The sequence below is a fragment of the Diplodia seriata genome (genome assembly GCF_021436955.1).
Source record: "Diplodia seriata strain FDS-637 chromosome Unknown scaffold_7, whole genome shotgun sequence".
Classification (NCBI taxonomy): Eukaryota; Fungi; Ascomycota; class Dothideomycetes; order Botryosphaeriales; family Botryosphaeriaceae; genus Diplodia; species Diplodia seriata.
Genome location: NW_027117314.1, coordinates 2,508,399 through 2,521,989, shown reverse-complemented (window position 1 = coordinate 2,521,989; position 13,591 = coordinate 2,508,399). Strand labels below are relative to the sequence as shown.

The window sequence follows — 13,591 nt, the reverse complement described above, 5'->3', positions numbered from 1 at the left end:
GGGAGGGGACGACTGCGACCGGGATTATTGGGCCCGCCACCTTTCATTCGACGTCTCTCTCGCTGAGTTTTTGGAGCGCCGCGAAACCCGCAGTCCGGCCTGCGTAGATTGGGTCCCTCAGTCGGACGGGTGCACCCACGCTCCCGATAAGATGTGGGGCGCATCCTTCACTAAGGCCTGCATACGTCATGACTTCGGCTATAAAAACTTCGGGTCTATGTGCATTTTCGACCACGACCTACGCAAGAAGGTGGACAAGGCTTTCGAGGACGATCTGGAGGACATTTGCGAGGAGCTTAGCTTCTTCAAGCGGATTCTGTGCAAAGGCACTGCGAAGGTGTACTACGCTGCTGTGAGAGCTGGCGGCCGGGTTTTTGGTACTGATCATTGCGGCACCAAAAAAGAAGAAGCTTCCCGTTGAGGCTAAAGTCCTCGGCGATTCGGCCTTGTGGTTCGTCAGCCCTTCAATGCTTTTGCGTGCCTTCGCATCTTTCCAGGATTTCGCTCCCCGGCTTACGAAGGGATGCCCCACTGCCTGACAAAGCCTTGAGCCTCAATCCAAGCTGCATCTCGGCATTTGCTACCCCGGTGTCCAATAAGTCGCGCCACGAAGTCTTGGCCGCCCCGCCCCCACAACACTCAACCCGCCGGGATCCACACCACCCACCGGAACGAGACGAGCAAAACGCGGGGCACCCACAAGTCCCCTTCTCGCTTCGGCCTGGTTATAGCCTCATGCTGTAGTGCCCGTGCCCCTCGTACACCGGGCTTGTCCTCCATTGCCGCGTCGCGTGATCCGCTATTTTTGTCCACTGCACTCCGCTTCTCGCTGGGCTTGGGATGTATCTCTGGGCTTTCTCTTTTGAGCTGTTTGCCCGTCGGCCGCACATGAGGCTTACGCACTAGAGACTGATGTCTTGGAAAAGACGGTGGTTCATATAAAATGGTACCTTGCTCCGCGTACCTTTGATTCCCTACCACAGTTCCACTGCCCATAACCTCATCTCGGGAGATCTGTCTACAGCCCTTGCTGCCCCCCGTCACGATGCTCTTTTCAACTTTGTTCGCAGCGTCCCTTGCGGCATTGACGCAGCTGGCCTCTGCCGCAGACTTTTCGAATCCGCTCAGAGAGACGGACGGAAGCGATCCGCAGATCGTGTGGTATGACGGATACTACTATCTGATGACGACGACATGGACGGATGTCCAACTCACCAGGGCCACGACACTCGAGGGACTGAAGACCGGAGAGAGGAAGACGATTTGGGTTGACAGTGATCCGTCGAGGTGCTGTAGTGTTTGGGCTCCCGGTATGTTCTCCAAATCAAAACGTATAAAGAGAATGAGAGATTTTGGGCTCAGGTGTGGATTCTGGTCTGATCACCGTACCCGTGGTTGGAGCCATCCAAGAAATGTCCAACATGTATACTCATTCAGAACCTTTCCGCTAATCAGTCCCGTACGCATAGAGATCCACCAACTCGATGGCACTTGGTACATCTACTACTCTGCCGGATCTGCCGAGAATTTGGACCTCCAGCGCCCTCATGTTCTGGAAGGTGCGTTACTCCATGCCAACCCTCTTCAACCTTGCGCCTGTCTAACTCACCGGGATTCCAGGCGGCGCTCATCCCTGGGACGATGCCTATACCTGGGTCGCCACCCTAACCGACACTTGGGGCATCGATGGTAGTGTCGCCACCATCGAAGACTCGCGCTACTTCGTCTGGTCCTGCTTCGAGAACACGGACATACAGTCCCTCTGCATCGCGCCCATGACCTCGCCCACCACTCTCGGCGACACCGTCCTCCTCTCGCAGCCGCTCGAAGATTGGTTTGTTCCCATAACCATCCTTCTCTCCCTCCACTTCCAAGAAAAGAGAAGCCTGAAAAGAAAGAAAAACACAAAACTAACCCCCTTCCGCCAGGGAACGCGTCGGCGCCCCCGTCAACGAAGGCCCCTACCTCCTGCAATCCCCCACGACCGGAACCTACTACATCACCTACTCGGCGTCGTACTGCTGGACGACGTCCTACCAGCTCGGCCTGCTCACCCTCGCGTCCTCGGCCAGCCCGCTCGACCCCGCCGCCTGGACCAAGTCCGGCCCCGTCTTCTCCTCGGCCAACGGCAACCTCGGCACCGCCCACAACGCCTTCTTCGCCTCGCCCGACGGCAGCGAGATCTGGAACGTGTACCACGCCACCGACATGCCCGGCGGCTCGTGCAACGGCAGCAGGTACACGATGGTGGACCGGGTCAGCTGGACGGACGACGGGAGCCCGGACTTCGGCACGCCGAGCCCGGTGGGGGAGGTGATGGCAGGACCCGCGGGCGAGCCGGACGCGTGAGGGAAATGTGGGCGCGTGTGATTGAGGGAAGTGGGAGAGAGGTGTCATGAGAGGCGAAAGGCATCCTGCATATGTCGCTGCTGCAAACGGGATGGTAGAAATGCGCAAACTAACGATTCATGTGTTTGCATGTGCAATGGGGCCTCTTGACGTTGGCTGCATGGTGAGGTAACGCGGAGAGTTCCGGTTTTTGGACCGCGAGAGGGTGGCGAGGTTGGGACATTCGATGATGAGTCCAGGACATGAGCCTTTTGATTCACCCCCAGCGCGGTATCGTCCCTTAATATAACGTGAATTTTCCCTAGTCTCCATCCCTCATCTGTGAACCGAAACACAGTCTGCTGTCATACGGCGCTTTTGTAGGCACTTTTAGCCGCGCAGCACGTTGAGGGTGTGGGAATGCGGCAAGACCCGTACCACAGAGTCTAATGTCGAACAGTGCGCAATCCTGGTCCTTGATTTTAATGTCAATAAAGCGCTTTGTGATTGGCCAAAACTGCTTAGGATAAGCATTTTCTCAGCGGTCCAATCAGGGCGAGTCGTGCGTGTTTGCTGGTGCCATGGTGTGCAGTGCAACCGCACAAGGCCCTCATGATCCTCAATGAATGCCTGCATTCTGTGGGAACACAGCTCAATTACTGTAGCACCAAGCATTAATGGCGCGCAGTTATCAAATAATTTTGCCGTTCACACGTCTTGGCTGTGGATCGTTGTCTCTGCGAGGCTGATCTCTGACCTCAAGAGGCGCACTTGCAGCCTGGCTGCACTTTCGGTCGTCTACAATACATCGAGCCCTTGCAATACTTAAGCCGCAGATCTAAGCGCAGTAAATCTGCCGGCTCATAGCCATGACTTCGATTTTCACCTCGTCAGTAGCCCTCACGCACTCACAGCACCTTCAAATCCCGTGATGGCATCCAACACCAACCCGGCCAAACGGCCCAGATCCGCACTGAAATATGATTGGGCGCAGCACAAAGACAAAATCGCGACCCTCTACGAGACGAGAGGATACCAGCAGATGGCGCGAGAAATGGAGAAGATCGGCTTCACTCCGTCGTAAGTTTTCGTCCGCCACAACCCTGTCTTTCAATTGTCTAGACCAGAGTGCCAACGCTGATTCATTTGCAAAGGCGAAGGGCATACCTCAACAAGCTGAAAGAATGGGGCGTGGAGAAGAACATCTCCAGCGCAAAGATGAGGTTCATGGCCGAGAAGGCGGCGAAGCGGAGGGCGCAAGAGGGCAAAGAGACAATTTTCGCGTGGCAGGGGAGGCGGGTTGCTGCACAGAGGATTGAACGGTATCGCCGTCGTCGCGTCGAAGGTGCGGGTGGAGGTGATGATGGCGGCGCTGGGGAGCTTGCGGACGAAGCGGCAGTCGACGATGGCAAGGAATATGCGTTTCCGGACTTTGAAGATGTGCTACGCTAATGCGCTTGCTGCAGCTCCGACTCCGAAAGGCGTCAGTTACCGCTCTCCTTCGCCGCCGGCTTGTCCGTCCGTGGATCTCAGGATGACCGAGCTGCTGGATGCTGACCCGTGGAGTCGCGTGTCTGTTGCTGAGGATGAGGGAATTCGTGGATCCTTCATCGCCCCTGCGGAAATGGGCAATGATGAAATTGAATTTTTATCTTCCGTAAGTCAAGAGCAAGCCGGGACCCAACAGCAGGATATCCCAGGAGGTGTTTGTGGGGGTGAAGGATATGGTCGCAGACAGATACCCTGGCCTCCGATTACATCCTCACCAGAGTATCCGCCACGCAACGCACCTTCCCCGCCTCTACGGTTGAACAGCATCTTCCCGCACGCCCAGGCGGAACGGGACTCTGAACGCATTGTCTGGAGATGCAGCCCCCAACCGCCTTGCTATCCCTGGTCTCACACAGCCGACCCGCAATCGATGCTAGCTGAGTACAACATTTTCTCCGATGTAGGGTCTGATGATCGTGCAGGTCCCGAGAATGACGTTTTCGAGAGGTGGCTTAACCTTGATGAGACGTGGGAGCGGTCCGGACATACTGACCCTGTGGTATGCCGACTGGCTTGCGTCACTCAGACACTCACTATAAACGACACTCCTATGGAAGGTTAAGATGGGAGAAATATGGCGTGACTTGAGATGCGGGTGTTTGTCGAGCTCGCGCAGTTTGGAAGTTACTGGACTCACGGCGGCGGCAGGTGGAATTGCGCTCCTTCCTCATTCCACACACCCCACCGTCATCTTTTATTAAGCCTGTACATACTTGAGCATACGGTATACGCTTCCATCAGATTACTCTACTCGAAGTTCACCAAGTTTTATTTTTCGAATCTTATTTTAATCATCAGCGAGGCTCGTGCAGCCACCAAAGACAGTAGCGAACAATTAAGATCTACCAACCGCTCCCGCCTGAACAAGAGCGTACCCTTTCATCGACAGCATGTCTTCGTCTCTCAGCCCACGGCGCTGCGCACAGCACATACCTTGCTGGACATCCACGGCGCCCCGGCAGGAGGAAGGGAGCGTCTGCGCTAGATTCTACGATCCACTATCATCATCATCATCATCGGACGGGTCAGAATCGTTTTCAATAAACTGGGCAGACAGCGCGGCCTATCTCGATGACCCTTTGTCTGATGCGGAATGGGAAGCCAACTTCGAACGCATAGAGGCTGAGTTCATTCCCCGGTCTGGCGGGCACCATCGCGCCAGCAGGTCCGGCGCGAAGATTTGCGCTTGCAGCACACCTCACTCGGACCCTATCTCTGACGAACCCGCGACGACGGCGAAGAAAACGCGCAAAAGAGAGCGCGCCCAAGTCCCGGAAGCATCGCAGCAGCAAAGCAAAACGCGCCGAAAGAGCAAAGACGCGACCCCCGATCACCCCGAAGACCCCTCATGCTTCGACGTCGCCGCATACGCAGCGGCCCACGGCGACCCGCCTCTGAACGAGCTCGAAGCAGGACAAGTCTGTCAGGAAGGCACCGGGCACAAAAAGGCGCCGCCGATGTGCGAGTACTGCCAACGAAGCGACAAGCCGTGCTACTGGCACTCAGGCACTCGGACAACCTGACCGTCGCGGGTGGATATTCCGATGGCCACGGGTCAACGGAGAAGGAGACACCACCAAGCGCAGGACACGGTGATGGATGGTGGCGAAACCGGTAGACACCGGCGATAACGAAGCTTGTTCATTGAGCAGACAGACCTTCCAAATGCTCATTCTTTTTGTATTGTTCTCTAGCGAAGGGCTACTTAGCGGTTCCAGAGGCGAATCCGGCCGAAGGGACGACGTGGATAAGCCCCGCATGGGCTTGAGGGGGGGTACCCCGTTTGTCAAAGTTCTTTAACCGTAACTGCCGCTGTTTCAAGACAATCGCCACTGACACGAAATTTTATTGGATGGAACTTATTGTCAATTTCTGTGAATTCGGCTTTGATATAAAAGACCAGGAAGGCATCTGCACTGTTTCCAAACATGCTGAACGAAAGTATCCGACACGGAACCTATGAAGTGATCAAGTTCTCGTTACTGACAGCCCCCAAATAAGCTCAACCTCTGAAAATTAAACTATCGTGTTAAGTAATCTTCGGAATGTGCAGCAGTCAGTACTACAGGATGCTGTCTGGTTGAGGTCACCGTGTGCAGAAGAGGAGATTGGTAGAGGCTGCTAAAAGAGTACAAACCAAATATACACTTTATACGACCAATGGTAGAGGGACGTCAGAATGAATACTGACGTTTGGATGATTTTCCGACATGAGAAACGGAGGTAAGACAGTGATCCGCAGTCATCTGATGAAATCGCTGTTATTCAGTCGTCTTTCTGGCTGAGGGCGCCTTGGCGCTGGATCAATGACAGCGGCTCTGGAGAATGGAGTAATAGTCTTTTCCAGCCTCTTCTTCGGTATGCTGGCGAGACTTGGAGAAGTCGCGTCGTTCTGAGGGGCGGGGTTGCCCTCGATCCTACCGCCCAAGTATGGATTACCCACAGCTCGGGAGCCCACAAATATCACCTCATCATCCTCATCTACTTTGTTGGATGAAGATGGCAAAGTGTCGTGAGATCGGGGATCCATGAGAAGTGGCGAGGGAAAATCGGCTTGATGGTTCTCGCGAGCCTTCCCCCCCACCTCAACTCCGATGAAGGCTTCATCTCGGATAGGCGGTAGAAGCTTTATCTTCTTTCTGGGCACCGAAGTCTGTCTGGAGAGATCATGCGTATTGGACTCCTCGCGCGAAACCATCGAGGGGCCAACTTCCGTTGTGTTCATCCAATCATGCTTTGGTGGACGCCCACGTTTCTTTCCTGGAAGAGGCGGTACTCCGTCTACAGTTTCTGAGACTGGGTCATTGGGTGTTTTGCGAGGGCGACCAAGTGGCTTCACGGTGGATGAGGGTGCTACGGGATTGGGATCGTCTTTTCGCGTCTTCGTCTTGCTATTTTTCCTTGTAGTGGATTTTGCCCATGAGCCATACTGGATGGGCGCTCCGTGCTTAACGAGAAATGCTGGAAACCAATCTTTGAATGGCTCTCCAGGGTCATATCTCTCGTGTTGGTCAAATTGGGTGTCGTATCCGATCATCCTGGGTTCAGCCTGCCAGTCGATGCTGACGATGTCTGCCGGTCTAAACTCGAGCCGAAGCTCATCAGGCGACTCATCGGCGACTGCATCCCTACTTTGCTTGATATCGGTAAACATCGCCGTTGCGTCTTCCCCAATCTCTTTGTGACGCAGAAAAGCGCGGGCAAGGAGTGGTGAGCATAGAGCGTTGATGAATTTCCTGGCAAAATGGCGGCCTTTCCAGTGGAAATGTTCTTTGGTAAAGTCTTGCAGCTTTTGAATATCGATTGGTTGGTTCCAAGAAATTGACTCCCTGAGTAGCTGGATGTTCTCTTCCGACGACACTGCCGGCAGGAGATAGAGATCCAGAATTGTCGTCATGGGAAACTCGTCTGGGATCTTATCCGCTACATGGCGGTGCCTGTTGGGGAACGTTCCATTCCGCAGATCTGCCTTTAGGTTGTTTCTCCAAGCTGAGAGCTTTGCAGTGACATAACTTCCCGAATTTGCGATGGCGTTCAAAGACTTTCCGTACCCTTTCGCAGCGGCAGCCATAGCAAGATCTGGTCCACAGTCTGGTATGCCATGATGATAGTCGCCGCCGGCCATCATGGCTAGCAGCACCAAATCTTCCTTTGGAATCACCTCGGAGCTGTTCGACGGAGGCTTCGCCTCGAAGATCTCTACGGGCAAGGCTGTCCGACCTCTGCGAACTTCTTTGTTGCAAGGTAGAAACACTTTAGCTCCACCGAAAGCGAAGGCATCGCCGTCTTTGGTGCAAATTGCATCAACAATGCCAGCATTTTCTAGAGCGGCACACTCCGCTTCCGCTTCTCCGGGTGCCTCGAGCCATGGCACTCCCAACAGGTCCAACACTTGGCGATACAGATCAACAAGATGACTGTATTCATATTCCCTGTCGATATCGTCGGCATTTCGAAGCGAAGATGCCGACTTGGGAGGGAGCGAGTGAGGAACAAATCGATCTCGCTTCATCGGTGGTTTCTGGGGTCCGTCGTAGATGAAGATGGGCTGGACACCGGCCATCATGTAGTGGAGGACGTGATAGAAAAACGTGCGAGTTGGATGGTTCCTACCACCTGAAAGACAGTCAGTCGGCTTCGACATTCAAGATTTCCGCGGGAAGCTTACCCGCCGTCCTTGCGATCTGTGTAGCATTCGAGTATTTGTATATATCAAGCGAGACATCAACAGCCACGCGTAGCGGCCGGCCGTTTTGTTTCATGCATTCAGCACTGAGAACAGCCAGGTCCACTTTTCTAGCTGACGCCCTTTCCTTAACTTCATGCCAAAGACTTTTATCGTTAGTCTTAGTGTGTGGAGCGAGGTGAGCAGAAGCATACCCGTTGATACCCATGGTTTACAGAGGCAAGCACCATGCACGATTGCAGCGAGGTAGGCGGTGACGGCGTTTCGAGCTGGAAGACGTCGTCGATGAGACCGTTAGACAGGCGCACTGACGTACGGGCAAGGTAGATTGTTGACTCGGCGAAAGTGAGGTAAAGGTGAACTTGGAGGTGCAACACAGATGCTCAAGCCGTTGATGGAGCATGAGGCCTTTACGTGTTTGCTGCAAGTTGGAAGGCAAGGAGCGGGGGTGGAGACGCGACTCGCGTCGTGGGCAGGTGCATGGACGGAAACCGCTCGTCGCGTCCGCACGTGCCGAGGCGGGGCGTTCTCCAACTGATGGGAAGGGTGGCTCGTTGAGAAACTCTAATGCTCGCTTCTACATCTTTGTATCCAGAGAGCCCTCTAAATCTTACTCTGGTTCTGGGTCTTGCGTTTCGCCGTGTTCCGCTCTGCGCTCAAGGTAAAAACGACATGATGGCTCAGCGCCACGATGTCACCGCTCTCGTCCTGGACGACGACCTCCAAGTCCTGCCTCCCGTTCTTGATCTGCTTCGCGCGCACCCGCACGAACAGCCACTCTACGCCTTCCGCCGGCAGCGACTTCTTCACATCCAAGTTTAGCAGCAACGTGGGATACCAGAACGGAGCATCCTTCTTCTCCGCCTGCCGATACGTCTCAATGATCTGCGGCCATAGATCCGACACCAGCCCGATGCTCTCGTTTGTGAACCTCTCACCCGACTCAAGCCGGAGCCACTCATCAGCGAGGCTGTTCAAGACCTGACCCTCGCGCGGCACGTACATGCGCACGCGCTTCCACACCTTCCGGAAGTTTGAGTATGGCTTATCTATCACCTCCACCCAGCGGGCATCCGTATCCGAGGCCAGGCGTTTCAAGTCAACGGGAGGCGGCGCGGGCCGGAGCGACCAGCCGGTTTCGAAGGACACGCCCTGCTCTGCGTCGATGTTCGAGTTCGTGATGTAGCCGACGACTTCTTCGCGTCCATCCTGCTCCAGTGATACGTGGATGGTGGAAGTCTGTCGCCCGAGCTTTGCGTCCTTGACCTTTAACGTTGCTATGCCTTCCTGTGTGCGCCGCAGGAACTCGAGATGCAGGGTGATGGTATGCGGCTGTTTCTGGGCGGCGAGCGTGGTGCCGAAGTGCAGCGAGGCAACGCGCAGGAAAGCCGACGTTACGACGCCGCCATGAGGAACTAGAGCCCGGTCAGTACGTGGAGGCGGCAGAGCTTACACCCGGGGGTCAACGTACCTGAGCCGACGCACCAATCGGAATGGAACCTGGCCGAGTAGGTGTGCGAGTCCACAGCTTTCACCGCCGTGGCCTCTGCAAACGACGGAGCCATGACTAGAAAAAAGGGGAACGAGGGTGCGTGGGAGATGCAGAAAGAGCTGCTTGTTCGGGTCCCGACAACATGGCGGTGACGCGATAGCGGACGGGGTGTGGGATGGGATGCAAGGCCAGCCTCGGCCCATAGAGGGCGGCCTCGGTTGTCTTCCCCGGATCTTGGCTGTCCCCGCCGCCCCATCTCCACCAACTGCGTCACTCACCGGCACGCCGTAGCCACCACTTCGGCGCGGCCAGCGTCGGCTGCTGCTCCTATCTGTCCGCCCGCATTGTTGGACGAGCTCGCGTGCCGCCTTTTCCTCCCCGCCTTTCTCGCTCCCCGCCGTTTTCCCCTTTCTCCCACACTCTGCTTGTCACGAACCATAATGCCTACTCCATCGCCTTACCCTTCTTTAGATGTGCCTAATTTGGATGTCTGGGCATTCCTCTTCGATAGGAAGGATAAGCCTTACCCCGATGACCAAGGTACACATACAACTGCTCTTAAGTGTCCGTGAGAATTGACGATGCTCGGGGCAAACACCATACAATCAACGCCCAGACCACTGCTGACACGCTCCCAGTAATCTACCTGGACGCCAACACCAACCGCACCTACACCTATGCCCAAATCAAGAGCACGGCCGAGGACTTCGGCAAAGGGCTGAAGGGCCTTTGGGACTGGCAAAAGGGCGACGTGCTCGCCATCTTCTCGCCCAACTGCATCGACACGCCCGCCATCACCTGGGGCTGCCACTGGGCCGGCGGCATCGTCTCGCCCGCCAACCCCACCTACAGCGCCGACGAGCTGGCTTTCCAGCTCCGCAACTCGGGCGCCGCCGCCGTAGTCACCCAGCTGCCGCAACTAGCCGTTGCGCGCAAAGCCGCTGCCGCCGCCGGTCTACCGCCGGACCGTGTCATCATCATGGGCGAGGCGCGGGATCCCGACGGTGTGACGAAGCACTTCACCAGCGTGCGCAACATCTCGGGCACGGCGCGCTTCCGCCGGACGAGGCTGAATCCGGCCGAAGATCTGGCCTTTTTGGTGTACTCGAGCGGGACGACAGGGTTGCCCAAGGGTGTGATGCTGACGCATCGGAACATCGTGGCCAATGTGCTGATGAACAGGGCGCTTGAGGGGGTGAATCTCGACTGGAAGAGCGACAAGGTCATTGCGTTCTTGCCATTCTTCCACATATACGGTGAGTGATCAAATCGGCCGGGGAGAGTGTGCTTGTGTGGCATGGACTGACATCCTGCGCGCAGGCCTCACGTGCCTCGTCCATCACGGCATATACATGGGCGTGCAGCTTGTCGTCATGGACAAGTTCGACCTCGAAAAGTTCTGCGGCCACGTGCAGACGCACAAGGTGACCTTCGCCTACCTGGTGCCGCCCGTTGTGCTGGCGCTGAGCAAGTCGCCCGTCGTGGACAAGTACGACCTCAGCTCGCTGCGCATGTCCAACTCGGGCGCCGCGCCGCTGACGCGCGAGATCGTCGAGGAGCTGTGGAAGAAGCGCAAGCTCAAGGTCAAGCAGGGCTACGGCCTCAGTGAGACGAGCCCGACGACGCACACGCAGGAGTGGCGCGACTGGGACGCCAAGATCGGCAGCGTGGGCAAGCTGATGCCGAACCAGGTCGCCAAGTACATGGATCCCGAAGAGAAGGAGGTTCCTGTGGGTGGGACGGGCGAGCTGTGGATCAAGGGGCCGAACGTGTTCAAGGGGTACTGGCGCAACGAGGAGGCGACCCGCAACGCGTTGACCGAAGACGGCTTCTTCAAGACCGGAGACGTGGGCCACCAGGATTCCGAGGGCCACTTCTACATCACCGACAGGGTGAAGGAGCTGATCAAGTACAAAGGTGCGGCGCTTCAAGGATGTTGTAGGGTGGTAGGGTTTTTCTTTTTGCTGATCGTGAAACAGGCTTCCAGGTGCCGCCCGCTGAGCTTGAGGGACTGCTTGTTTCGCATCCCTCGATTGAGGACGTTGCCGTCGTTGGAATCTACGACAAAGAGCAGGCCACCGAGGTGCCCCGCGCGTACGTTGTGCCGGCGAAGGGTATCGAGGCCAGCCCGAAGACGGAGAAGGAGATAGTAGCGTGGTTAACCGAGAAGGTCGCACACCACAAGCGATTAAGAGGTGGCGTCCGGTTTGTCGATGAGATTCCAAAGAGTGTTAGCGGTAAGATTTTAAGAAGAGTTCTCAAGGCTCAGGCGGCGGAGGAAGAGAAGGTTGGAAAGGCCAAGCTTTAGAAGGAAGACGAAGAGATAGAGGAAAGAGAGGTACGTCAATCGATTACTTTGGATACTTCAAGCCCTTACGGGTTGCATGTCCTTGTCGCGTTTGTTCTACGCATTTGTTCCCAGTCGAAACGAGCTTCTGCCTCAGCAAGTATCGAGTTCAAACCGTTTGGGGAGGACACAGAAGAGAGCCTCTGGCGACCTATTGAACGGTCAGTTATCATCAGCCCACCCGCACGGACGCGGTCTCGCATCAACCCGCGTAGAGATGCCATGCGCTTCATGCAGCTTAGGAAGGAGGTCGCATCGTTTCAACCCTCGCCTCAGCGTCTGTTGAATCGCTCAAACCTTCGTCACCACACGGCAAAAGGCCTCTCCAAGCTTCTGGCGGGTGGAATTATACGCTAAATACCAGCAAGATAGCCCTCGTATACGATGCGCGGGGCGGCTACGTAGTACGAGGAGCTACTCCATGGTATGGCTGTTTTTATACAGGGGATCCTAGGCTTACAACATCCGTACTCGACGAGCAGCAGCCCGGTCAGGCCTTGCTACAACAGCGAGTAAAGGGTAAAGCGGGCTGGTCGGATTTAAATTCACCGGGGATGCTCTGATCAGCACGTGGCCCCTCGTTTCCTCGTCCGTCGGGTTCGTCGGCTGTTCTTTGGCCTGATGATGGCACAGCAAGTGTCAGAGGGGAGGTCCCGTTCCTCTCTTGTACTCCGACGCCATTGCAGAGAGCAACGACAGCTTCCGCCCAAAAGCGGGTCGAGCGGAACGGCCGGGGGTTGCGGCGCAAGCGGGGATCTACGTGCGTGGAATCTCGGGTAAAAAGTCTCAGCTATCGACTAGTTTAACCCATGCAAGCTGGCAGCTGATCGTCTTCGGACAAGTCATGCTTGCCGGAGCTGCGTCGAGGCAAAAGGCAATATTGGCATCGTGAGTAGCAGCTCGTCCAAGCGTCGCGGGTCGGGAGATTGCAATAATTCTCGAAAAGCAGCAGCGGCAGGGCCGTGCTGTTGAGGTTAACAATAGCAATGGACGGCTGTATGAAGAAGATATTTCCGACGAGGACTTAGAAGGCATATAGCTGACGGAGGTGAGCAGGCTGATCACGGTGCTAAGGTGTTCCAGGCCGCCGTCCGTGTGGCGGAAGTTTCTCCCTACGAACAAACCGCGCGCTAGCGGCGGGAGACAGCCGTGTGAGGCACAGACGCTGCATGATCGGCTCGGGGGCCATGACCTCGCTCAACTGCCGCGTAAGGGAATCGTCCACCCCAGCGTTTCGCCATGTGCAGGGGTCCTGCTCCTGCAACAGAGCCCTGCTCGACCGCCCGCCTCCATTGCGCCGGAGTTTCGTTCTGTTTCGGGCCCTGTCTTGAAGAAATTGATGCCTCTGCCACGGCCCAAACATGCTCTTTCGGCGGCCTGGTCGAAACCGAAGCATCCAAGTCCGATCCTCTCCCCATTGCGGGCCATGTCCGTCTTCCGCCATTCCAATCGCGCTATCGTCCGCCCACTCCTGTCAATCAGTTTCGCATTGTTCGATGCCGCCTTCTTCTATTCGCTGCCGCCCCTACTATCGTTACTTACATATTCTACCGTCTCGGCACACACGCGCGGGACCGCGTTTGCCGTCCGTCTCCCAATAATCCTCCCTCCCTCCCGCCCTACTTTGACCACTCCCCAGCCACATGCCGCCCATCTATTCCTGCAGGAGCCGAAGCCACAAAGACCG

The 13,591-nt window shown here is 56.1% G+C and overlaps 3 protein-coding genes across 3 annotated transcripts; 2 read left to right on the top strand and 1 right to left on the bottom strand.

The window, feature by feature from the left end:
* Positions 1-151: 151 nt before the first annotated feature.
* SLS55_007489 (uncharacterized protein) lies at positions 152-2,349 on the top strand (the record flags this gene model as incomplete). The annotated part of the gene is made up of 5 exons (XM_066778906.1): positions 152-352; positions 405-451; positions 1,456-1,559; positions 1,621-1,834; positions 1,929-2,349. 5 exons carry the CDS (start codon positions 152-154, stop codon positions 2,347-2,349), a joined length of 987 nt encoding a protein of 328 aa, XP_066631343.1.
* A 6,319-nt stretch (positions 2,350-8,668) lies between these two features.
* SLS55_007488 (uncharacterized protein) lies at positions 8,669-9,630 on the bottom strand (the record flags this gene model as incomplete). Its single annotated transcript, XM_066778905.1, has 2 exons — positions 8,669-9,480; positions 9,537-9,630. 2 exons carry the CDS (start codon positions 9,628-9,630, stop codon positions 8,669-8,671), a joined length of 906 nt encoding a protein of 301 aa, XP_066631342.1.
* A 367-nt stretch (positions 9,631-9,997) lies between these two features.
* SLS55_007487 (putative NRPS-like protein biosynthetic cluster) lies at positions 9,998-11,865 on the top strand (the record flags this gene model as incomplete). The annotated part of the gene is made up of 4 exons (XM_066778904.1): positions 9,998-10,097; positions 10,196-10,813; positions 10,878-11,474; positions 11,537-11,865. 4 exons carry the CDS (start codon positions 9,998-10,000, stop codon positions 11,863-11,865), a joined length of 1,644 nt encoding a protein of 547 aa, XP_066631341.1.
* Between the last annotated feature and the right edge of the window lie 1,726 nt (positions 11,866-13,591).